Source organism: Camponotus floridanus, unplaced genomic scaffold (genome assembly GCF_003227725.1).
Source record: "Camponotus floridanus strain SB8 unplaced genomic scaffold, Cflo_v7.5 scaffold120, whole genome shotgun sequence".
Classification (NCBI taxonomy): Eukaryota; Metazoa; Arthropoda; class Insecta; order Hymenoptera; family Formicidae; genus Camponotus; species Camponotus floridanus.
This window is the reverse complement of record NW_020229238.1, coordinates 129630-154244: the sequence shown is the minus strand read 5'-3', so window position 1 is coordinate 154244 and position 24615 is coordinate 129630. Positions and strand designations below refer to the sequence as shown.

General features: G+C 29.8%; 5 protein-coding genes across 7 annotated transcripts; 2 read left to right on the top strand and 3 right to left on the bottom strand.

Annotated features, from left to right (window-relative positions):
• The first annotated feature begins 6899 nt into the window (after window positions 1-6899).
• Window positions 6900-7991, top strand: LOC105258150 (mitochondrial import inner membrane translocase subunit Tim13). The gene is made up of 3 exons (XM_011269244.3): window positions 6900-7133; window positions 7246-7314; window positions 7590-7991. Exons 1-3 carry the CDS (start codon window positions 7029-7031, stop codon window positions 7686-7688), a joined length of 273 nt encoding a protein of 90 aa, XP_011267546.1. The 5' UTR covers window positions 6900-7028; the 3' UTR covers window positions 7689-7991.
• Window positions 7992-10602: 2611 nt separating this feature from the next.
• Window positions 10603-15419, bottom strand: LOC105258149 (FGFR1 oncogene partner). 3 transcript variants are annotated; one of them, XM_011269243.3, is made up of 7 exons: window positions 15127-15416; window positions 14912-14965; window positions 13564-13833; window positions 13097-13406; window positions 12614-12727; window positions 11312-11520; window positions 10603-11181 (listed from the first exon to the last, which is right to left on the bottom strand). In XM_011269243.3, the coding sequence occupies exons 1-7, from the start codon at window positions 15220-15222 to the stop codon at window positions 11113-11115; spliced, it is 1122 nt and encodes a 373-aa protein (XP_011267545.1). In that variant the 5' UTR covers window positions 15223-15416; the 3' UTR covers window positions 10603-11112. The 3 variants fall into 3 exon arrangements, with proteins under 3 accessions (XP_011267545.1, XP_011267543.1, XP_025271275.1); XM_011269241.3 differs by having other exon boundaries at window positions 12614-13406; window positions 15127-15417; XM_025415490.1 differs by lacking the exons at window positions 10603-11181; window positions 11312-11520 and adding an exon at window positions 12296-12435 and having other exon boundaries at window positions 12614-13406; window positions 15127-15419.
• Window positions 15420-16573: 1154 nt separating this feature from the next.
• Window positions 16574-18149, bottom strand: LOC105258148 (EEF1A lysine methyltransferase 1). Its single transcript, XM_011269239.3, has 6 exons — window positions 18002-18149; window positions 17728-17913; window positions 17426-17629; window positions 17184-17331; window positions 16881-17090; window positions 16574-16795 (listed from the first exon to the last, which is right to left on the bottom strand). Exons 3-6 carry the CDS (start codon window positions 17582-17584, stop codon window positions 16662-16664), a joined length of 651 nt encoding a protein of 216 aa, XP_011267541.1. The 5' UTR covers window positions 17585-17629; window positions 17728-17913; window positions 18002-18149; the 3' UTR covers window positions 16574-16661.
• Window positions 18150-18884: 735 nt separating this feature from the next.
• Window positions 18885-23073, top strand: LOC105258147 (probable glutamine--tRNA ligase). The gene is made up of 10 exons (XM_011269237.3): window positions 18885-19126; window positions 19929-20233; window positions 20389-20594; window positions 20703-20952; window positions 21024-21321; window positions 21409-21788; window positions 21899-22217; window positions 22305-22525; window positions 22611-22803; window positions 22873-23073. Exons 1-10 carry the CDS (start codon window positions 19004-19006, stop codon window positions 22921-22923), a joined length of 2346 nt encoding a protein of 781 aa, XP_011267539.2. The 5' UTR covers window positions 18885-19003; the 3' UTR covers window positions 22924-23073.
• A 320-nt stretch (window positions 23074-23393) lies between these two features.
• On the bottom strand, window positions 23394-24582 carry LOC109610493 (parkin coregulated gene protein homolog). Its single transcript, XM_020029650.1, has 4 exons — window positions 24252-24582; window positions 23863-24181; window positions 23641-23790; window positions 23394-23564 (listed from the first exon to the last, which is right to left on the bottom strand). Exons 1-4 carry the CDS (start codon window positions 24354-24356, stop codon window positions 23401-23403), a joined length of 738 nt encoding a protein of 245 aa, XP_019885209.1. The 5' UTR covers window positions 24357-24582; the 3' UTR covers window positions 23394-23400.
• Between the last annotated feature and the right edge of the window lie 33 nt (window positions 24583-24615).

Here is a 24615-nt window from a genome sequence, read left to right as displayed (position 1 = left end):
AAGTCGAAATTAATATATCGTGATATAACGAGTATGAAACGTTGGTGAATTGTATCAAATGTTTCACGGACGTTTCTGTAAATGTTTTTAATACGTTCATCCATCGTTTCTCAGTAGCATCCAGATCGAAGTGGTCCTCCAGTTCCTCGTTTTCAACCCTATAGCGCATCTTCCAAAGATCTCCGACGTAAAGTATCGCGTTTTCTGCACGTTGAAATTGTTTATCTCTCGATACTAATGTACGATATGTCCGTAGAGCTATGTCTAGCGTATAACATACCAAGTACAACTGATCAATTTCGATTTCTACAGTTCGTTCGTTCTCCATCGTTGCGTCGATCAGCACCTGTTGGAGCGCTTGTAACATCGCAATCAGATAATTGATTGTTTTGACGCATATCGACAACAGGCTACAAAACTGTAGAATTATTTGTATGCGATATATCCATATGAATGTCTAGAAAAAAGAATATTATTATTATTATTATTATTATTATTATTATTAATATTATTAATATTATTATTAATATTATTAATATTATTAATATTATTAATATTATTAATATTATTATTATTATTATTATTATTATTATTATTATTATTATTGATATTAATATGATTAATATTATTATTATTATTATATTAATATTATTATTATTATTGTTATTTATTCTAATACATATGATATGTAATATATATAATGCATATATGTATATGTGTACGTATTGCTTATTATAATATACCTATACATATACAGGGTGTCCCAGATCACCCGTACACCCCTTTTAAAATGAAGATAAATAGTAATATTTTATCAAAAATCGCGAACAATTTTTAAGTAAATCGGGTATGCTCTATCAAATGGTGATATTTTCAACTTTTGATTCCGACCGGAAATACGCCATCCAGATCGGAAGTTGAATTTTTTTAGGGGAATATGATACTTTTTATTACAGATTCGAATTGTACGTGAAAAAATAAGAAACTTTTGTATCAAACATTTTTTCTGAAAGTGCCTCTGTCAATCTTAAAATTGACCTTGAAAGTAACTGTAATGAAATAATGAATTGAATGAAGATTGACAGAGGTACTTTCAGAAAAAACGTTTAATACAAAAGTTCCTTATTTTTTCACGTAGAATTTGAATCTGTAATAAAAAGTATCATGTTCCCCTAAAATTGAAAATATCACCATTTGATAGAGCGTACCTAATTTACTTAAAAATTATTCGCGATTTTTGATAAAAGCCATTTATTTTTATTTCAAAAGGGGTGTACGGGTGTTCTGGGACACCTTGTAAGAAAGAATGCATCAATATAATAGATACATACAACATGACCTACCTCATTTAACTCTACACTTGTTATCATCTCATCCAAGGTTTCGATTATTGTGTTTTCGATTTCTTTTACGCATACATCAGGTTTCTTCTCCTTTCTAAGAATATCCACTATATTCAACACCGTGTTTATAGCTTGCTCTTCCAAACTGTCCTTCCAGCATCTATGTAAAGCGTATTTTTGCGCTGTCCTCTTGTCACAAAGCGTCGAAAGGATTACCTTGACTGATGTAAGAATTACATGTTCTGAATTCAATAATTCACTTTCTATAGTAAAGTTCAACCAATTGGCAGAGATCGTTCCATCTGTATTTTTCTTTTTTTTCTTTGTGAGATTCTTCGTAGGTTGCACCTTGCATTTCTTTGATGAAGATTGTTTTTTGACAGAAAGTCGTTCTTTACGTACCGGTTGCTGTATCACTGAACGAGAGGCCGTTTCTTTTTTCTTTTTGTGAGATCGCAAATTATAATGATGTTCGATATTAGCAACTGATGTGCACTTATTGGCGGATTTTGTTGTTATCGCGGTGTCGTAATTAAGTGTCTCAATTTTCGATGTACTGTATGCACTGTCATAATCTTCATGATCCTCTTTTCCAACAGCGCTAGAATCTCTCATCGATGTACATAAATTATTATCACTTTGATATTTGAAATTATCGTCATTATAATCATGTAAAGATTGTTTCGATTGCATTCGATCAGTCTGAAAATTGTTGTTCTTTGTGAGATTCTTCGTAGATTGTAACTTGCGTTTTTCTGACAAAGATTGCTTTTTAGCAGAAAGTCGTCTTTTACATACCGATTTTTGTATCACTGGAGGAGAGGCCGTATCTTTTTTCTTCTTGTGAAATCGCAGATTATAATGATACTCGATATTAGCAACTGATGTGCACTTTTTGGCTGTAGTGGATTTTGTTGTTATCGCGGTGTCGTCATTAAGTGTCTCAATTTTCGATGTACTGTATGCACTGTCATAATCCTTATGATCCTCTTTTCCAACAGCGCTGGAATCGCTCATCGATGTACATAAATTATTATCACTTTGATATTTGAAATTGTCGTCATTATAATCATGTAAAGATTGTTTCGATTGCATTTGACCAGTTTGAAAATTGTTGTTCTTTGTAAAATTCCTCGCAGGTTGCGACTTGTGATTCTTTGGTGAAGACTGCTTTTTAACAAAAAGTCGTTTTTTACATACCGATTTCTGTATCAATGACGGAGAAGTTGTTTCTTTTTTTTTCTTGGGAGATTGCATATTATAATGATGCCCGATATTAGCAACTGATATGCACTTATTAGTGGATTTCGTTGTTATTGCAGTATCATAATTAAGTGTCTCAATTTTTAATGTACTGTATGCACTATCATGATCCTCTTTTTCAGCAGCGCTGGAATTGCTCATCGATGCACACAAACTATTATCATTTTGATATTTAAAATTGTCGTCATTACAATCATGTAAAGATTGTTTCGATTGCACTCGATCAGTTTGAAAATTGCTGTTCTTTGTGAGATTCTTCGTAGATTGCAACTTGCGCTTCTTTGACGAAGATTGCTTTTTAATAAAAAGTCGTCTTTTACATACCGATTTTTGTATCACTGGAGGAGAGGCCGTATCTTTTTTCTTCTTGTGAAATCGCAGATTATAATGATACTCGATATTAGCAACTGATGTGCACTTTTTGGCGGTAGTGGGTTTTGTTGTTATCGCGGTGTCGTCATTAAGTGTTTCAATTTTCGATGTACTGTATGCACTGTCATAATCCTCATGATCCTCTTTTCCAACAGCGCTGGAATCGCTCATCAATGTACATAAATTATTATCACTTTGATATTTGAAATTGTCGTCATTATAATCATGTAAAGATTGTTTCGATTGCATTCGATCAGTTTGAAAATTGTTGTTCTTTGTAAGATTCCTCGCAGGTTGCGACTTGTGATTCTTTGGTGAAGACTGCTTTTTAACAAAAAGTCGTCTTTCACATACCGATTTCTGTATCAATGAAGGAAAAGTTGTTTTTTTTTTTTTCTTGGGAGATTGCATATTATAATGATGTTCAATATTAGTAACTGATATGCACTTATTAGTGGATTTCGTTGTAATTGTAGTATCATAATTAAGTGTCTCAATGTTTAATGTACTGTATGCACTATCATGATCCTCTTTTGCAACAGTGCTGGAATCGCTCATAGATGCACACAAACTATTATCATTTTGATATTTAAAATTGTCGTCATTACAATCATGTAAAGATTGTTTCGATTGCAGTCGATCAGTTTGAAAATTGCTGTTCTTTGTGAGATTCTTCGTAGATTGCAATTTGCGCTTCTTTGACGAAGATTGCTTTTTAATAAAAAGTCGTCTTTTACATACCGATTTTTGTATCACTGGAGGAGAGGCCGTATCTTTTTTCTTCTTGTGAAATCGCAGATTATAATGATACTCGATATTAGCAACTGATGTGCACTTTTTGGCGGTAGTGGGTTTTGTTGTTATCGCGGTGTCGTCATTAAGTGTTTCAATTTTCGATGTACTGTATGCACTGTCGTAATCCTCATGATCCTCTTTTCCAACAGCGCTGGAATCGCTCATCGATGTACATAAATTATTATCACTTTGATATTTGAAATTGTCGTCATTATAATCATGTAAAGATTGTTTCGATTGCATTCGATCAGTTTGAAAATTGTTGTTCTTTGTAAGATTCCTCGCAGGTTGCGACTTGTGATTCTTTGGTGAAGACTGCTTTTTAACAAAAAGTCGTCTTTCACATACCGATTTCTGTATCAATGAAGGAGAAGTTGTTTCTTTTTTTTTCTTGGGAGATTGCATATTATAATGATGTTCAATATTAGTAACTGATATGCACTTATTAGTGGATTTCGTTGTAATTGTAGTATCATAATTAAGTGTCTCAATGTTTAATGTACTGTATGCACTATCATGATCCTCTTTTGCAACAGTGCTGGAATCGCTCATAGATGCACACAAACTATTATCATTTTGATATTTAAAATTGTCGTCATTACAATCATGTAAAGATTGTTTCGATTGCACTCGATCAGTTTGAAAATTGCTGTTCTTTGTGAGATTCTTCGTAGATTGCAACTTGCGCTTCTTTGACGAAGATTGCTTTTTAATAAAAAGTCGTCTTTTACATACCGATTTTTGTATCACTGGAGGAGAGGCCGTATCTTTTTTCTTCTGAGATCGCAGATTATAATGATGCTCGATATTAACTGATGTGCACTTTTTGGCAGTAGTGAATTTTGTTGTTATCGCGGTGTCGTCATTAAGTGTCTCAATTTTCGATGTACTGTATGCACTGTTATGATCCTCTTTTTTAGCAGTGCTAGAATCGATCATCGTACATAGATTGTTATCGTCAATTTGATATTTGTCATTATTACAATCATGTAAAGCTTTTGATTGCACTCGATCGGTTTGAAGATTGTTGGCATTGTTCTGCTCCCGAGGTGTCTTACAGGAAACTGGAGACATTATTTGAGAAAAATTTATGTTGCTTAAATAGTTAGTAAAATTAGTGGAATTGTGTGAATCTGGCGTCCCCATTTTGCCAATTATATCGTTTATTGATAATGGTGTGCATTCTATATCACAATATTTAAAAATTGATTCGATGGATTGAGATCTTGCCGATAAAACGGATCTATGTTCATTCGAAATGCCAGCATCATTCTTTGAAGTATTTTCGTCTTCGATAATTTCATTATTTACTCCTTTATTGGAACGTTTTAATGACGTCTCTTCGTATTCAAAACTTTGATGCTTTTGCACATCACCACATTCTTTAATTAAATCATTCAAATCTAGCAAGGAATCTTCACTTAAATTCGGACTTATATAAGATTTTGATGAAAGTGCTTCTCTTTCTTTTTCATTTATCATGATATAATCAGTACTTGTTTCTAATTTCGAAAGCTGTGAGATTGTCTCATTTCGATCTGTCGAAGAGGATACAAAGCTGACCGTTTCGTTTTGTGTATTTTCAGATTCGGTATCTAATTTATATTTATCATAAATCACTGGAGATATAATATTACATGGGGAATCGAAAATACTCTTCAAACTCGACAATAATTCACTATAGGATTCACTATAGTTGAGCATCTCATGTACTGATGGAGTTTCATTTACATGAGGTGTTAATGACAGTTCAACATGAACATCTTTGCTATGTCCACTTTTATCATAATTATGATTATCGCACATATTGCGTTGCTCATCAAATAACTGTTGCAATTTTTCGACTGGTATCTGAGATATGCACGTAGTAACGGATTTCAGCCAAACTATAGCCTGAATAAAACTCATTTCACACGTATGTTGTCCTATAAAACTGGGTACCTTCCTATAAAACGGTGGAAATATAGTCGACGGTATTTCTGAAAGAGCTTTGCAACGACAGATATAATTATTGTGCGCAGAGTCTTCGTTGCGAATGTTCATATGAACGGGCGTAGAATCTCCTTCTAGCAATGTCTGTTTCTTACTGTTGATGCGAGGCAGAGTACAGTCTAAAATAAGTGATGCTTTAATTATTCCTTTAATACACTCAAAAAATAATAATAATTTCTATTTCGAATAAAATTAATTCTTTTACGTGCGGATATTTTTTTTTAAATTATCCGGGTCATTACCATGCGGAATTTGATCATCATTACGAGATTCTTCTGTTATTTGAAACATATTCATCTCCTTTAGAGGAATCTGAATATCTGACTTTTTAATCTCTATAAAGGCAAGAGAAAGTTGCTCAGTAAATTAATAAATTAGTAAATTAATAAATTGATAAATTAATAAATTGATAAATTAATAAATTGATAAATTAATAAATTGATAAATTAATAAATTGATAAATTAATAAATTGATAAATTAATAAATTGATAAATTAATAAATTGATAAATTAATAAATTGATAAATTAATAAATTGATAAATTAATAAATTGATAAATTAATAAATTGATAAATTAATAAATTGATAAATTAATAAATTGATAAATTAATAAATTGATAAATTAATAAATTGATAAATTAATAAATTAATAAATTAATAAATTATTAAATTATAATATATCGACAATGCGATTGCAAGTACTTACTTTTTCAGTTTTCTGCTGATTTCTTTACTTCTCCTTTTCTCTTGCGCTTATCATCGCTCCTAATAATTTCTCGCAATTTGAGATGTAAATTTAATCTATTCTTCGATCTTTTCCGCGCTTGATTGACTCACCGAATCTTCTCTTTTAAGGGAAAAAGTGAAGTATAGGAACTCGAGAAATGGATTTGAATTTTGCAAATGGCGTCAAGCTTATAACTCAACAGTTGGGCAACATTATTAGATTTTCCGATGTAACTCGACGCTGATTGGTCGGATCTGAAAGTAGAAACCAATCACGTTCGACCGCTGAATGCGGCCAATGACTGACGTGCAAGTTTCTGCGCAACGCGATTGGATTGTTTTCGACCAATCACGCGTTCAAAAAAAAATCACGCACGTTGCGACGAAGCATCGATATAAACGGGGCTTGAGACACGTGTTCTCGCTTGTGTAGCTTAAGGGGGATGAGGTTAGTGCGTAAAGTCCTATGGGAGATAATCGACTTTCGTAAATTTTTTAATCTTGTCATTCGCGACATAACCCGGCGAAATTTCAAGAATGGACGCGCTGACGCCGGGAAATTTGACGGGCTCGCAGCGGGAGGAGCTGATGCAGCAAGTGAAACATCAAATGGCAATCGCCAATGCCCAGGAACTGCTCACGGTATCACCGTTACATTTTTAAATATTTAATTTCTTTTTTAAATTGAAATTTTTTCGATATCACATCAGGTGACATCGACTGACTGAATGTTGCATGATTTTATTATTTGCAGAGAATTACGGAAAAGTGTTTTAAAAAGTGCATAAGCAAGCCGGGCACCTCGCTGGATACCTCGGAACAGGTGAATTTTCAAAACGTTTGACTTGGGAAATACGAAAAAAAATCTTCACAAGAATAAAAATTCCTTTTAAATCCTCAGAATTGTTCTCTAGAAATTTTGCGATGGTAGAGAGAGTCGTCATTTATATTAGAAATTTATTATTTCCCTCTTTCTCAGTATGAATTTTTATCAATTCTTCTAAAACAATGTATCGATATGATTGATTCTTGCTTAAACTGATGATATTTTTGTCCTTCTCTTATTTGCACTGAAACTGGCTGATTTGTTTTTTTCAGAAATGCATAGCAATGTGCATGGATCGATACATGGACTCCTTTAATCTCATATCAAAAACATATGGTGAGCGAATCCAAAGAGAGCGCAATAGACTGTAAATATAAAAATTCATGAAAATGTATTGTTATTTGGTATCCATATCTGTCATTTAATGGCACAATCAATGGGTCATATAGTGTTCATTAGTTATTACAGATGTACTTTTTTTTACGAAATTCATACAAAAAGTATGAAGTTCATGAACAGTCAAGCATAATACATTATCATTTTTCACATGAAAAATTGATATAATATACTACTGTAAATTATGTACGATACAATTAAAATACACTTGTAACATAATGTCGCTATCTATAATTAAAAAAATACAGAGAGAAAGAGAGAGAGAGAGAGAGAGAGAGGCTCAATTACTTTATTACAAAGTGTATAATTATATTACATATTTTATGTAGTAATAAAAATATCTTTGTTAAAATGCTGTAAAGAAATACACAGAATGCTTATTGTTATGACAACTATAATGGAACGAGCTGTCTTTGTAGGAGTGTAAATTAATGAAAAAAAAAAGTAGACAATTGCAAAAGAGAAAAATCTTTATAAAATAAATAACATATACATGTGTGTTGAATACATATTATTACATCATTATTTCAAAATCATAAATAAGTAACATAGGTGTTTTGTAAAACCCACAATATTCCACAGTATTCTTATATATTTTTGCATTCTTTATAATTATCTCATATACACTAAAAGGCACGGTATAGCTACCAATGTTTCAACGTGGTTACAAAATAATTATCTGCGACCATGATATTATAGAGAAATATAAAGCAGATTATATAATATATATTATTATTAATACTTTGTTTGCGTGAAATTTCAAACTGTAGATTATAAATAACTATGACTATAGTTACCTATTTATCTATCCCGAAAGTATCGAGCTTGTCACTCCATTAAATGTGCATTTAAACACCACTGTGTTTTATATCTGCATGCATTTTTCATAATAAAATTATTACTTCATTTAATGTATTACTTGCGTGTATCGGATATGTTTTTCTCATAAAAACTGTGTCAAATAACAGCAATATCAAAAGAAGATTACTGATCCCCGAGTATAAATAAATACAGTTAAAAGCATATTATAGGAAGTATTGCAAATAGTTTGCATGTGTTAATAACATCTTCCAAAATTTTAATCATAATCATAATACTTAAGCATTTTTTAGATATCTATGTTACAAATTAATCAGAGATTAATCAGAGATGCAAAAAAAAAAGAAAAAGAATTAAAAAAGAAAAAACAAGACAGAAAAATAAGAATGACAACAAAAAGAGATATATAAGCAACATATATAATCTAAATATACTGCCGTCCTACAGTTAAATAAAGTCCTTAAGAGTCACATAAATAGAAATGTCCGCACATACCCTGCAATGAATTCCATTAATAATTTTAAAAATTTGTTGCATGTTTCTTTGTGAATTCAAGTAAAACCTCTGTAATTGTTCTTGCGGTGAATATATAAAATGCTCCTTAAATTACTCTCTTACAGTCTATGAGAAATACTTATACCTGTAAACGTGCTTGCTAATGGTAACAATGCAACGACTATCTTAGTAACAATGGAATGTATCTATCTTCTAGATTATAGAGTGTAGGAATGTTCAAATGCAGTCCTGAATCCCATTCTTTGTAAAATTATTGTGTATCGATAATAGAATGTAACCACGCTGATTGGCCACAGGAATACACCTCTGTTGGTTTTTTCTTTAATATATATTAATCGGGATAAATGGCAGTTCGAACTAAGCGATTCCGTTACCGTGTATGAGTGTGATCGCTATCAAAATAAACATTTATCTCGCAACATTTATGTCGAATGTGATAATTCATAAATATACATTTGTATATATGTATAGTGTAGAGCAATAATTAAATACAGTATTATACAGGTATGTAGTAAAAAATGCTGCAAGTACTTGAGCACAATATTCCTTTGATAATTCGTCATTAACATCTAAATTGTTATACTGACGAATACTATTCAGTTTTGCTGAATTAAAAGTTATCTAAATTACGACGGAATTCCTTTGTTCGAACCAGACATAATTTTTTAATAACGATAATATTACTAGCCGTCAATAAAAATTCTTTTGTGTAAAGCTGGCTGGCTATATATTTTTTACAAAAAGATTTTGATTTGTCAAGCATTTAATTGATCCACCTTGAGTTGTACTTAGTTATTGCATTTTATATGGAGAAGTCACAAAATATCCATAAGTATTATTTTTTCTTTCTTTTCGATTTGGAGTTGGAATTAATGTTCTAATGTCTTCTGAAAATTAGTGTTCTAATCTATAGCTTTCGCTAAGTATAATTTCCTGCGAATCATAGATGCAAGAAAAATATATAAGCATCTAATCTTTTTTTCTTTTCCCTTAGATAATGTTAACTCTCATAAATAAGTTTTTAGTTTCAAACATTTAGCACCATTATGTTCGAAAAAATAATTTGATGGATTTTTTAGGCAATCCATTTCTAGACGGACGATTTCCTGATATTGTTACAATATCATATCTTTATATAAATGAGGTAATGGACGATGTTCAGTCATAAAATTAAGAATAAAGATATTTCAGTAAACACAACAAAATGCTAATAGATTTTCTAAAAAAAAAAAAGAAAAAAAAAGAGAAAAATATAACTAAGTTACTAAAGAAGCAGTAACTTCGCGTTTGACTCTTCTCTAATATTTAAATTATCATAACACTTGTATAATATGCTTGTATGAGTAATAATACTAGGCATATTTTTTATATAACGTAGAAGGTAGCCTGTCTGAAGTTAAATGAAATAAATTTATTTCAACATATATTCAACATTGTCAATATTATTTTTTTTAGAAATATAAAATAAAAACTTTGATAAAATATTGCCATTTTTTCTCTCATAATTGCATATCTGTGACAATAAAATTTCTCAGATATTTTTTCGTTTTCTTTGTTAGCATGTTATAATAAATACTACAAAAGATATCCTCCTTTTACGTAATAAATAATTAAAAAATACATTTTATATATAACTGCTTATTTATAACTAACTGATCATATTTCTTTTTCTCATTATGTAATATCTCAAATGACCTATGAAAAAAGATCAATGATACTTGTTTGAATATACATATTTTATGAACTATGACAGTTTTGGAACATTGCTTAGTTTTTTACAAACTATACAAAAATATTGTATCGTCTGTATTGAAATGTGCATTCAGACATTTTCCTTCTACGTTCCTTTTTGCAGCGCAACTTATAAGTATTGAGCCACAGCTTGGCAGTGCCTTTGTCAGAAACTATAAATTCAATTCTACAAACTCTTACAGTAGACGGCGTGGATATTCGCGATGCCCTAATAATAGAGTATCAATCTCACCAATGTTACATATAAGAGTAACATCTTTTTACAGTTCTTACAAAGGATCTGTGTAGTGACGATTGAAAATTACATTTCTTCTATGTATAATCCGCGGTAATACCAGTCGTAAAGTTTGATATATTCTTATCCGTATTTGTATCTTCGAGCTAAAATATAACGATTCTATATGTATATAGTTATGTAATTCATGCGGGAGAAAAATATATATGTAGTTGCAATTGTAACAGTGTCATCCTCCCTCTTGCGATCGTGTCAATTTAAATTTTGTTTACTTACGCAGGAAGTACTACTTAAGATTTCGTCCACTTCTTCGATTTCCTCACTTAAATCTTCACTACGGGCACTTTGAGATTTTTCCTCTTTTTTCATTTGTAACTTGACTGGACTATCTGTCTTGTCTGGTTCCTTACAGGGGCTTTGTTCGTTTGCACTACCTGATGCAGAGGACACAAAATCCTCTTCATAATTATCTATAACATCTGCAGCTGCAAAAATGTATTTTTTTAATTTTTTGTAAAATTAGCATACCACATATTATATGAAAAAAATATATATTTATATATATATAGGGTGTCCCATTTTAAAAGTTCCACCCTCATAACTTTTCAGGATCAACGTCGTTTGAAGGAAAACGACTTGGATAAAAGTTGTATGGCTTGAAGGGAGGCATAAGATGGTGCCATTAATTTGACTTTGAAGAGTCACCTGAAGGTCACGTGAAGATCACCTCTAACTTTTTAAATGGGACACCCTATATACTTTTACATATTTTTGTAGCTTGACTCAATAGCTTTCCAAAACACTAAAATAAAGTATTCTTTCATTGAGTACTAAAATAAAGTATTCTTTCATTGAGTACTTTTCCAATTATGAGACTTAAAATAATATCTTCATTTTACATAAACCATAAAATATCTAGTAAAATATTCATTTTTCGATTATCTTACATTAATACATTTATGTACAAAATAATGTGAAAAATCGATTGGTGTAAAGAAAAAAACATAGCTATTTTTAAGAAAAAATATATAATTATTAATTGCAAATTACATATTTTTTCTCCGAAAAAATTATGTGTTTTCTGTATTAAGATAAGATAATCGAAAAATGAATATTTTACAAGATATTTTTTACGATATATGTAAAATTAAAAAAATTATTGCAAGCCTCATAACTCGAAAAGTATTCAATGAAAAAATACTTTATTATAATGTTTTGGAAAGCTATTGAGGCAAGCTACAAGAATATGTAAAAGTATATAGGGTATCCCATTTAAAAAATTGGAGGTGACTTCACGTGACTTTCAGGTGACTCTTCAAAGTCAAATTAATGGCACCATCTTATGTCCCCCTTCAAGCCATACAACTTTTATCCGAGTCGTTTTCCTTCAGACGTTGATCCTGAAAAGTTATGAAGGTGGAACTTATTAAACTGGGACACCCTGTATACATACATACATATATATATATATATATATATATATATATATATATATATATTATATATATATATTTATTTATTTATTATATATATATATATATATATATTTATTTATTTATTATTTTTATATTAACTTACCAAGACTGATATCCATTAATTCCTTAAGATCATTGATGTTGGCCTTTTTACCATTCAATGGAGGTAAATCACCGAATATAGAATTAGTTTTTTGATTTATAGTTGGCAAGCTTTCTAAAAAAGGCTTGGTTTCATTCATTGTACTAACGATTTTGCGCTCACCACCGACGATAATCTCGTCAAAATATATAGTTTTGCTCAAGTTATTTCCCGCGTTAATCGGTCTCTTACTTTGTACATTATTCTCTATGCTTAATTCCAAACTATTTATACTGTTTTGTTTAGTTATATCTTTTTGATTTGCTTGTGTGTCGATCACTATAGAGTCATCAAACTTAATTAAGGACTCGGATTTATTGAATGGATTTATTCGATTTGATGTAACGGTATTATCAGTCTCCTGTGCCATATCGTTCATCGTCATGCATGCATCATGTAGACTTGTCGTGCTTTTATCAAAATTTACATTATTGTTCCTATTACCTTCAATTCCATTATCAATGTCCGTTGTGTTCTCCCTGAGAGAAGATTGACGCTTATCACAATTTGACGTATCTGTTAAAACGTCGGCGTCAGTCGGCAGATCTTTGCATTTTTTGTCCGTTATTGTCACGTTTATTGGAACTTTCGGACTCTGTTCGGAGAGGCTCTCCAACTTTTCGGAGAAATCATTATCGTTCGATGACGACACGGATTCATTGTGTATTATTTTGGGAACAGACACTTCAAACGTCGCATTTGCAAAATGTGTCGACGCTTCGTCTGTCTCATCGTGTTTTTTGCTACTTTTATTCTGTAAAAAAAAACCCGTAATAACAAAGTAACAAAAATATTACTAAGATATTCAAGATAATTAAATATTCAAGATAATTAAATATTACAAGATAAAATATTCTGTAATATTATAATTTATTATATCAAAATAATCGACTCGATTAAAAAGAAAATACCTTCTGTGAACTATTAAAGGCACCATTGATGCTATTTTTCAGTATTTCTCCCAGCAATGGCTCGGTTGAATCAATACCTAATTCTTCGCACAACTTATTTCTCCCTGCATAGTTATATTCCTTCCCTAAGTATGTCTCAGGATCATATACAGATATTGTATAATCAAGACCAAAGTATTCTAGGAACTCCCTAACCAAGGAAAACAATAATTTTCCTTCTGAATTAGACAGGTACTGTTTTACAGTTTTGTTGAGAAGTGGCTCAGGATTCTGAAACATCCAATTCAAACCTGTTAAATCATTCCTAATTTAATACATCAAATAATTAACGTGAATGAATATATCAATTACTAATAATGAATATATCAATTATTTATCAAACAATTTTTCTTTTAAAAATTTCAAAAAATATAAATCTAATTTTTTTTAATCATCTCGTGCATATCAATATATTTACACGAAATTTTCCAAGTAGTTAAATTTATTATTTTTGAAATTTATAAGTGTACATGCTTATGCTAAAAGTTAAATATATTTCTGAATAATTTAGATGCAGCTGACAATTTATAGAAAATTCTAACAATTGTACAGTATTTGATGAAAAAAATAATGCAATCTTTTTACTAATAATAAATATATCAATTATTTATCAAACAATTTTTCTTTTAAAAATTTCAAAAATTATAAATCTAATTTTTTTTAATTATCTCATGCATATCAATATATTTATACGAAATCTTCCAAGTAGTTAAATTTATTATTTTTGAAATTTATAAATGTACATGCTTATGCTAAAAGTTAAAAAATATATTTCTGAATAATTTAGATGCAGCTGACAATTTATAGAAAATTCTAACGATTGTACAGTATTTGATGAAAAAAATAATGCAATCTTTTTACTAATAATGAATATATCAATTATTTATCAATTTTTCTTTTAAAAATTTCAAAAATTATAAATCTAATTTCTTTTAATCATCTCATGCATATCAATATATTTACACGAAATCTTCCAAGTAGTTAAATTTATTATTTTTGAAATTTATAAGTGTACATGCTTATGCTAAAAGTTAAAAAATATATTTCTGAATAATTTAGATGCAGCTGACAATTTATAGAAAATTCTAACGATTGTACAGTATTTGATGAAAAAAATAATGCAATCTTTTTGCGCAAAATAAATGCAATAGGGGTGACACATACAACGTCCGTGTATTATTTATAAGTGAGACACCCTGCATGTATCTTGCACGCATGAAAACCCATTACGGTCGATCGAGCACAAAGAATTGTAAACAGGAAGCTCTCTTTTTTACGCTTTATTGCGGCACGCTCGAACGACACCTACCATAACCGAATCCTGTTCCTCGAGTGCCAGGAACACGCTCGCCCTGAGTTCCGCCTGCGAACATTAAAAGAGACTCGATAAGGCGACGAAAAAGCGGAGGGGATCGTGAATTAATTTTCTAATCTACTCCTCGCAAGAAACACGCCTAACCTACAGAGTAACTCGTGTATGTATATTTTTTTTTTTTCACGCGACATAGCTTTCCCAGGACGCACCCGTATCTTGGCGAGGACGCCGTTATTCTCCAGGGTCTGGACCACCAGGTCCCGTAACTCCGTGTCCTCTTCCATCGAGATGTTCCCGTCTATCATGATTACAAATAAAAAAAAAATGCGCCAACGAACACTCAAGAGATGTAAATATTTACGCTTTCCATCGCGTGTCTACTTTTTCGCGGATGCGACTCCGCTTAGGGATCTTTTGTCGTCCCGCGATGTCTGGGGATTTTCTTCTCTTCAAGTCGGCGGATCTAGAGACCCTCCGATAAGACACTGGCCACTTTTGATTGGTCCGCCATTATTATGCGATTCCCGCTTATATTCAAATTTTAATAATCCTATTTTGAATATAAATAACATTTATTAATAATAAATATTGTAAACAATGAATATTATATATATAGATAATATATAAGAAATATTATATAAATTATGATACATTTTATTTAAATTTAAATATTAATATTATAAATAATAATAATTATTATATTAATATTTAAATTTAAATAAAATTTATTATCATAATTTATATGATATTTCTTATATATTATCTATATATATAATATTCATTATTCATAATATTTATTATTAATAAATGTTATTTATATTCAAAATAGGATTATTAAAATTGGAGCACCAGGATTTGAACACTGCATTTTAAATCGATCCGCCTAGAGACCCTCGTCTTTATCATTATAATTATTATTATTTGTAATATTAATATTTAAATTTAAATAAAATTTATTATCATAATTTATAATATTTCTTATATAATTATATATATTCTTATATAATTATATATATTCTTATATAATTATATAATTTCTTATATAATTTCTTATAGAAAAAAGATGAAATATATCTACACATATAAATTTCATATAAAAAAACGTAATTTTATACACATAATTTGAAATAAAAAAACTTAATATAGTACTCGACTTATATCGATTTCTGTCTTTCAAGCTATTTTTCTGTAAAAATACAATCTATATAAAGGATGCCAAATAAAAAATTTATTAAGTATTTTAATCAGATTTTTAAATTTATTGATTCTATAAAAACCAATCTTATCAATTTACTTATGAAAATATTATATTATTGAAATATATTTGAAATATTATTGAAATTCGAAAAACAGCAAAAGTATTTTAACCGGATATTTAAATTTATTCCTATTGATTCTGAAAAACTAATCTTATTAATTTACTTGTGAAAATACATCTCTAATATTGTTTTTAATACTATTTACATTCATTTTATCGAAATTGAAATTTGGAAAACAGCAAAAGTATTTTAACCGGATATTTAAATTTATTCCTATTGATTCTAAAAAATCAATCTTATTAATTTACTTGTGAAAATACATCTCTGATACTGTTTTTAATACTATTTACACTCATTTTATCGAAATTGAAATTTGAAAAACAGCAAAAGTATTTTAACCGGATATTTAAATTTAATTCTATTGATTCTAAAAAATCAATCTTTTTAATTTACTTTTGAATGTACATCTCTGATACTGTTTACACTTATTCCAGCATCTTATCGAAATTGAAATTCGAAAAACAGCAAAATTCATTCGCCAAATTGTTCCTGTGGCCTGGAGTAAAATCACACCTTTTGACGTCCAATAATCTTTCTGCCAATTCTGTCATGACAGCTCCTGCACATGCAAAATTTTACTCATTCTTACATTGATACATAATTGGTATGCGATAAAAATTACAAAAATACAGTTATATATATACCTGTGCAGAGCACAATGTTTTTCTTCATCAAGAACTTTATCGTTACTGCTGTTTTAGTTAGACATTCGGCCGAAAGAAATGGCGGATCTGCTATGACCAAATCAAATTGACTAGACATACATTTGGGCACATTTAGAGGGGACTTGTAATCGTACTGTATAAAATCCACACCAAATATTTTGAAACGACTGTCATATTCAAATAATGTAACTGCAATCAAATATATATATTTACACAAAGAAACTTCTCCACAAGTATCACTTATATTTTACATCATGCACAGAATGCAAATACTTATCGTACTTTGTCTTTTATCACATTCTTTCTTCAATTTACTGTAAAGTGTTGGACAAGAAATTAAAGCAATTTTTCCATTTGCTGGTGTAGAATTTAATGCACCTCTAACAAGAGCCTCTATTGTTTTGTCATCGTACCAAAATTGACTCAATTGCTGCAATATTAATTATATGTCAATTTCTTCAGAGAATCAAGAATATTATTATATATTATTATATATTATATTATATATATATATTATAACTCACCCAATTTTCATCAAACAGAATATTCGATGGTATCTGACCTTCCTCAGATACAAGTTCCAGCAAATTCTGTTGCTCAAATCTTTCCTTGCAAAGAAATTCTTGCAATGCAGCAAGCGTACTCGAGCTCAATTGCGGTTCTTCATCATCACTTTCATACATAGTTTACAATAATTCACAACGTAGAGATTATCTCTACGTAAAGGGCTAGAAATAAAAATAATCACAGATGATTGATTGAAAAATTCTCGAATTAATAACAATCAATAATTATCGTCACTATTTATTATATTTTTATACGTTACCGCTTATTAAAATAATTTTCCTCTTCTTTGGTCTTTATTGGCCAACGTATTAAGATAATCAATTTGTTGTGTTGATCATCAACTTGCAAAAATTAACTAGTGTGGTTTTTTATTTATATAGATTGAATATCTTAATCGTAGCTTTATCTTCAAATGTATGTCTTTTAATACTTCTCTGCAAATAACCTGTTTTTCTTTATTTTAAAATCTATTGACTATGTATATCATACAAAGTGGAAATAATTTATTATTTTATTCTTGAACTTAGCTGTACTTTTCATTCCTCCGCCTTTTCTAATTTTTAAATACAGATCTATCTCATTTTTAGTGTATGTAAATTAGTACACATATGTAAATATAGAAGCAATTTTATTACTATACCGGCATCCTTTCATGGCCGGCACATTAATCGCCACAAAAGTTTAGAAATAAAATCAATTTGCGAGCCAGAGTTGCGTAGTAGACGCATTTCGTTTCAAAATAAACCAATCAGAGGCGAAGATTCTTTACTTTGATTGGTCAATCAAATAGTCAAATTTCGAAACTTTCATAGAATCAAGTAAAAAAACAAAAAAAATAATAATTAAAATAATAATTAATAACAATAATAAAATAAATAAAAATTAAATAATAATAATTAAATAATAAAAATTAGAAATTAATAATAATTAAATAATAAAAATTAGAAATTGGATAATAATTAAATAATAAAAATTAGAAATTATAATAATAATTAAGTAATAAAAATTAGAAATCAATAATAATTAAATAATAAAAATTAGAAATCAATAATAATTAAATAATAAAAATTAGAAATTAATAATAATTAGATAATAAAAATTAATAATATAAAATAATAATAATATAATATAATAAATAATTGGTAATAAATTAATAAATTAATTGGTAATAATTAATTGGTAATAATTAATTGGTAATAAATTAATAAATTAATAATAATATAAAATAATAAATAATAATAATATAATAAATAATTGGTAATAAATGATAATTAATAAATGATAATTAATAAAAATTAATAATAATAATAAATAATTTCCTATGTTTATTAAATGATAAATAATGTCCCAGTATATCCGAGTTGTGCCTTTCTTTTTACAATTTTATCCCTATCCTTACCTCTCTTCTCTCTCATGCTCTTATCATTCAAGAAGAGGCTATGAATGCACGTGCATGTGATTGCATGTGAATGGCATGAATGGTACGATCGTGGTCTATTCGATAGAGTTTTATTTTGCAAATAAGAAGAAATAAAATGCCGGCGGGAAACGAGAACGACGTGAAACTATTTCAAACGATCGGTCTGAGTGAGCAGAAGGCTAAGGAAACTTTAAAAAATGGAAACGTCACGAAGAATCTCAAACTGGCCATAGATGAGGTTAGTAGACTGATTCGATCTTATAATAATTGAATCTTAAATTTCGCCTAGATTGTATTTTCTAAAATTAAATTTGAAAATAATAATAATAATTAAATTCGAAAATATAAAACTCTTGTAAAATAAAAAAAAATGAGATCCGTCGTATTCTTGCATCATTGTTTTTTTATTTGACCTACAGTTGCGTCATATCTAAAGATTAAAATACTTTAATCTCTTAAAGCATATAAACATTTTAACGATATTTAGAAAACATGAAACATCTTTGAGATGCCTTTGAGGTGTTTTTTTAGACACATGTATTGTCTGCATATATTTGTGTGTAACATTAACTATAAGTTATTTGTAAACATGTTTAATAAAAAACATAAAATTTTTTCTTTATCTGTATATTTTGTTCCTTTTTTCTCTTTTTATTTCATAGAAATTTTCATAGATTTGCATATTTTTTCAGGTTTGATAGATTTGCATTTTGTGCTTAATTTTTACTTTTATTCTATAGGTCATTTTGAATATTATACTTCTTTGATAACAATAAGTTATGCAATTTTATAAGATAAATTAATATATTAATATATTAATTAATAGAATAATTAATATATTAATTTATAATAAATAGACACATTCCATGCCAAATATATAACATATAATAAATATTATAAGCTATAAATTATAAACTAAATTATTTCTTTGGCAATATAAGATGCTTTGCAATTTATGTGGCATGAATGATTGCTTCGGCATGGAATGTGTTAACAAGAAAACATATAAAAAACGTATGAAAATTTATTTAATGTTATAGGCAGTTAAACATGGTCCTGTTCCTCAAGATATTGGCGTTTTACTATATCATCTAGCTTCCAAGATTAAAAATCAAGTTGTAGATAAGATACCATTTATTATTAATTATATAAATGAAAAGAAGCTGGATACTGTGCAGAGAATTGATGCTGCATTGAGTTATCTGCTGGCTAATTTAAATAATCCCCTCAATGTAGCAGAATTTGAGGAGTTTTGCGGTATAGGAGTGGTAGTTTCACCTGAACAAATAGAGGAGGAAGTAGAGAAAATCATAAAAGCACATGAAAAAGAGATAATAGAAAAGAGGTAAATAAAATATTTAAAAAATATATATTATTTCAATTTAATTCTCCAATAATATATGTATGCAATATATTTAAGTGAAGAATTAAATATAAAGAAACAATATTAGATTGCCATAAATAATTACAATATTTTGTGTTACATTTATATTTTAATAGGTACCGCTTTAATTCTGGTCCACTGATGCAACAAGTACGCAACATTCTAAAATGGGCAGATGGTAAAGCAGTAAAGAATGAATTCGATATTCAACTCCTCTATCTATTGGGCCCAAAAACTGATGCTGATTTCATACCAGTGTCTAAAATGAAACAGCCAAAAGATAAACAAACAAAAGCTAAAAAATCTGAAATTGTAAAAGAAGGTGAACTATAACAAAACACTGCTTGTGTATAATATTAAAAAAATATTTGGAATATTTATTTCCAAGATTATGTGACTTCTCTATTTCAAAAATTGTTAAAAATTTTAGAACAGAAAGAAGTATCGAATGGAGAAAGGATAGAAGCACAAACTATAAGTGAACTCATGAAGACCAAGATTCACTTTCATAAACCCGGGGAAAATTATAAAACCGAGGGATATATCGTGACGCCAAACACGCATCGTCTATTGCAGGAACACTTGAAAGCAACTGGTGGTAGAGTGAGAACTAGGTTCCCACCAGAGCCTAATGGAATTTTACATATTGGACATGCAAAGGCTATTAACATCAATTTTGGGTATGTGACACTATATTTGATCTTGCACAAGTCGAATATATTCTGATATATTAAAAAAATGAAACTCACAGGTATGCTGCTGCACACGATGGCATGTGTTATTTGCGATACGATGATACAAATCCTGAAAAGGAAGAGGAGAAATTTTTCACTGGGATACGAGAGATGGTAGAATGGCTCGGTTATAAACCGGCCGCGATCACGCATTCATCGGACTATTTCCAGCAGTTGTACAAATGGGCTGTGGAACTTATAGAAAAAGGCTTAGCTTATGTTTGTCATCAATCGAGCGAAGAAATGAAGGGTTTCAATCCTCCGCCAAGTCCTTGGCGTAATAGGCGGATCGCAGAGAGTTTGCAACTATTTAATGTAATGATGAAATATTTCTTCTTATTCTCAAATGTATTTTCTCGATTATTCTTATATATTCATCTATCTTATTCTAAAAAAAAATAGGATATGAAAGATGGTTTGTTAGAAGAGGGAGAGGCAACTTTGCGCATGAAAGTGACTTTAGAGGAAGGCAAGCAGGATCCTGTCGCGTATAGAATAAAATATTCACCGCATCATCGAACCGGTGATCAGTGGTGCATTTATCCTACTTATGATTACACTCATTGCTTGTGCGACAGTATGGAAAATATCACTCATTCTCTCTGCACGAAAGAATTCCAATCGCGAAGATCATCCTATTATTGGCTTTGCAACGCCTTGGACATTTATTGCCCTGTGCAATGGGAATATGGGCGATTAAATGTCAATTATACTGTAATTTCTAAAAGAAAAATTGCCAAATTAATAGAAGAGGGAATAGTATCAGATTGGGATGATCCCAGGTTCAGTATATATAAAATGAATAGTAATATATAGATTTCTAATAATCTATAATATTAATGTATTTTACATACACATACACGTAAACATATATATACTGTTCTTTTTACAGATTATTTACATTAAGTGCACTACGTAGACGTGGATTTCCGCCAGAAGCCATAAATAATTTCTGCGCTCAAATGGGTGTAACTGGTGCACAAGCGACCGTCGATCCAGCAGTGCTGGAAGCATCTGTTAGGGATGTCCTAAATCTTACAGCTCCGCGATTTATGGTTGTTCTAGAGCCCATTAAATTGACTATAAGAAATTTCCCTCACAAAAAACCTCTAAAATTGACTGTACCCGATTTCCCTAACGAACCAGAGAGAGGACATCATGAAATTACATTTAATGAAATCGTATACATAGAAACCTCGGACTTTAAAGAGGTATATTTGAATGTTTTTGCTCGTAATTTTTTCTAGAAATTTTTCATACTTGTAGTTTTATTTAAATACATGTTTGTGTGGTTGCAGATTGAAGAGAAAGGGTTTAGACGCTTGACGCCGAAACAACCTGTAGGTTTGAAGCACGTAGGCGTCGTGGTGACGTTTGAAAATATCGAGAAAGATGCCAGTGGCAATATCATAAATATAACGGTTAGACAAGATCCTGTTTCAGAAAACAATAAACCAAAAGCGTTCATACATTGGGTGTCAAGTCCAGTATTGGCATCTGTTAGATTGTACGAGCGTTTGTGAGTAATGTTTTTTCTTTAAACTATTAGCTATGAGAATATTATGTGAATTCTGATATGATTAAGATGATTTTTAATTTTTCAGATTCAAGCACAAAAATCCTGAAGATACAAATGAAGTGCCCAATGGATTTTTAAGTGACATTAATCCCATCAGCAAAAAAGAAATTGTAGCATATATGGATGAGAGTTTATCTAAAACGGCAAAAGTGTACGATAAGATTCAATTCGAACGTATAGGCTTTTTCTCGGTCGATCCCGATACCAAGCCTGGAAAGGTAAATGTGTATATATGCAAAATTACATTTAACATGCACATTGCATTAACATGCTTTTGTTTATTTCAGCTTGTTTTCAATCGCACTGTAACGTTAAAAGAAGATGCAGGAAAAATATAAATGTATTTTCAGAGAAAGTTTTATATTAAACAACACCAAAAGAGAATAATATTTGCTACTACTTTTATCATTCTTTTTATACTGTTTATGAAATGTGAGCCAAAAGACCATATGCTTTAGTAAATGATGATAAATAATTTTATTTCATAGATCTTGTTCTTCTTAGTTCTTTGAAATATATATATTATATATTTATATATAACACATATATTTATATATTTATATATAATCATGTTATTAGTTTTCAGTTTTTCAATTTCAAGCTGTAAACTGTTAATAATATGATAAATATTTTTGCAAGATATGTGATATATTTCTTTTCATTATATATTATTTTATGTTCCTATATTATATATATATATAACTTGTCAAATTGAATTTTATATATGTATTTTCACTTTGTAATAATTTCAATTCACGAATATCGAATAAATTTAATATACTGATTGTAATGTTATTTTCTATTAAAATCCATGTCTATTTATTCATTATACAAGATTCATAGGTAGGGACCATGTACTTGATATTTATGAAAGCATCTTCACCACCATATCTTTCTAGTACTTCAAGCGTTTCTTGTATAATATCCGCCGCATTCTCTCCTCTTTGTTGAGAATAATCAATACCCTCTCCAAGATTTACTAGAGAATCATCAGAGACTTCAGTTTTATTTTTATATATCAATGCAAAAGGCGAGTTAAAAGGATATATACTCACCATTTCTGTCTTTGAGTAAATTAGGAATAGGTAAAATTTGTCTAAAATATGGAACTAAAGCTTCACCAACACAATCTGCCGAACGTACTAAACGTTGAAGTGCTTTCATAGTGGTGCAAATTATCTCTGGCATTCTTGTATTCAAAGCATCTAAAGTTTTTTTTTCAATAATAGTATATATAATTTATCTCTTTTAGACAAAGTCTTGTTTACAGGACTTACTCTTGATAGGTATGATCAGTTGAGGAACAACGGGTAATATTTTTGGGCCACCATGTTCCAGCATATCTGATATACCCTGCTCCACTAGAAATTTATACGGTTGTTCCGTTTCGGTTAATCCATCGAAAAACATTGGTAGATAATGATGAAAATCCAAATCTTCTATATCTACTTTCCAATTAATCTTTTGGTCATAGCCGTCGTTTTCCAAGGAGATAGGAAATACACCACGTTTATAGAACTTGCGGAAAGTCGACGGTTTCGGTGGACGAGGTTTGTACAATCCGCATCGTGGTGGTTTTGCAACGACTGTATTTTCCTGCATTAAAATTGACATCAGATATTATCGCGTGTTATATTCATTCTTATCACTTGATTAAGCATGTCACCTGCAGAGCTTGTATAGTGAATGCAGGGACGACCCGTGGCTTCCTCTTTTTATATCTCGGTATATCCTTCCGAATCTCCGTCCAAAATTCTTTCTCGTTTACCATTTCAATTATCACTTCGTTTTTTCAGTATTCAAATTACACATTAAATATTTACTTATACGTTAAACATATACTCCAATGTGACAAAAGATTATGAAAGTACAAATATGAAGTAGATTTAGATCAAACACATATTGTCTCCTAGCAACAAAATTTCTATCGACATCTGTTCATATCACAAGACTGAATTATATCTGTTTATACTATGGAAAGATACATAACTCAAAAAGTATATAATACTTCTATAAGTTGCACAAATGAA

Coding starts and splice junctions, on each gene's coding strand:
- LOC105258150 (XM_011269244.3), top strand. CDS start 7,029: ATGGACGCGCTGACGCCGGGAAATTTGACGGGCTCGCAGCGGGAGGAG. Junction 7,134..7,245: donor ATGCCCAGGAACTGCTCACG/GTATCACCGTTA, acceptor TATTATTTGCAG/AGAATTACGGAAAAGTGTTT. Junction 7,315..7,589: donor CGCTGGATACCTCGGAACAG/GTGAATTTTCAA, acceptor TGTTTTTTTCAG/AAATGCATAGCAATGTGCAT.
- LOC105258149 (XM_011269241.3), bottom strand. CDS start 15,222: ATGATAGACGGGAACATCTCGATGGAAGAGGACACGGAGTTACGGGAC. Junction 13,834..14,911: donor AGGAACAGGATTCGGTTATG/GTAGGTGTCGTT, acceptor TGGATGTTTCAG/AATCCTGAGCCACTTCTCAA. Junction 11,521..12,613: donor ATTAATGGATATCAGTCTTG/GTAAGTTAATAT, acceptor ACATTTTTGCAG/CTGCAGATGTTATAGATAAT.
- LOC105258148 (XM_011269239.3), bottom strand. CDS start 17,584: ATGTATGAAAGTGATGATGAAGAACCGCAATTGAGCTCGAGTACGCTT. Junction 17,332..17,425: donor TTCTGTTTGATGAAAATTGG/GTGAGTTATAAT, acceptor TTAATATTGCAG/CAATTGAGTCAATTTTGGTA. Junction 17,091..17,183: donor AGAATGTGATAAAAGACAAA/GTACGATAAGTA, acceptor ATTTGATTGCAG/TTACATTATTTGAATATGAC.
- LOC105258147 (XM_011269237.3), top strand. CDS start 19,004: ATGCCGGCGGGAAACGAGAACGACGTGAAACTATTTCAAACGATCGGT. Junction 22,218..22,304: donor AAACCTCGGACTTTAAAGAG/GTATATTTGAAT, acceptor GTGTGGTTGCAG/ATTGAAGAGAAAGGGTTTAG. Junction 22,804..22,872: donor CCGATACCAAGCCTGGAAAG/GTAAATGTGTAT, acceptor TGTTTATTTCAG/CTTGTTTTCAATCGCACTGT.
- LOC109610493 (XM_020029650.1), bottom strand. CDS start 24,356: ATGGTAAACGAGAAAGAATTTTGGACGGAGATTCGGAAGGATATACCG. Junction 24,182..24,251: donor TCACTATACAAGCTCTGCAG/GTGACATGCTTA, acceptor ATTTTAATGCAG/GAAAATACAGTCGTTGCAAA. Junction 23,791..23,862: donor ACTGATCATACCTATCAAGA/GTAAGTCCTGTA, acceptor AAAAAACTTTAG/ATGCTTTGAATACAAGAATG.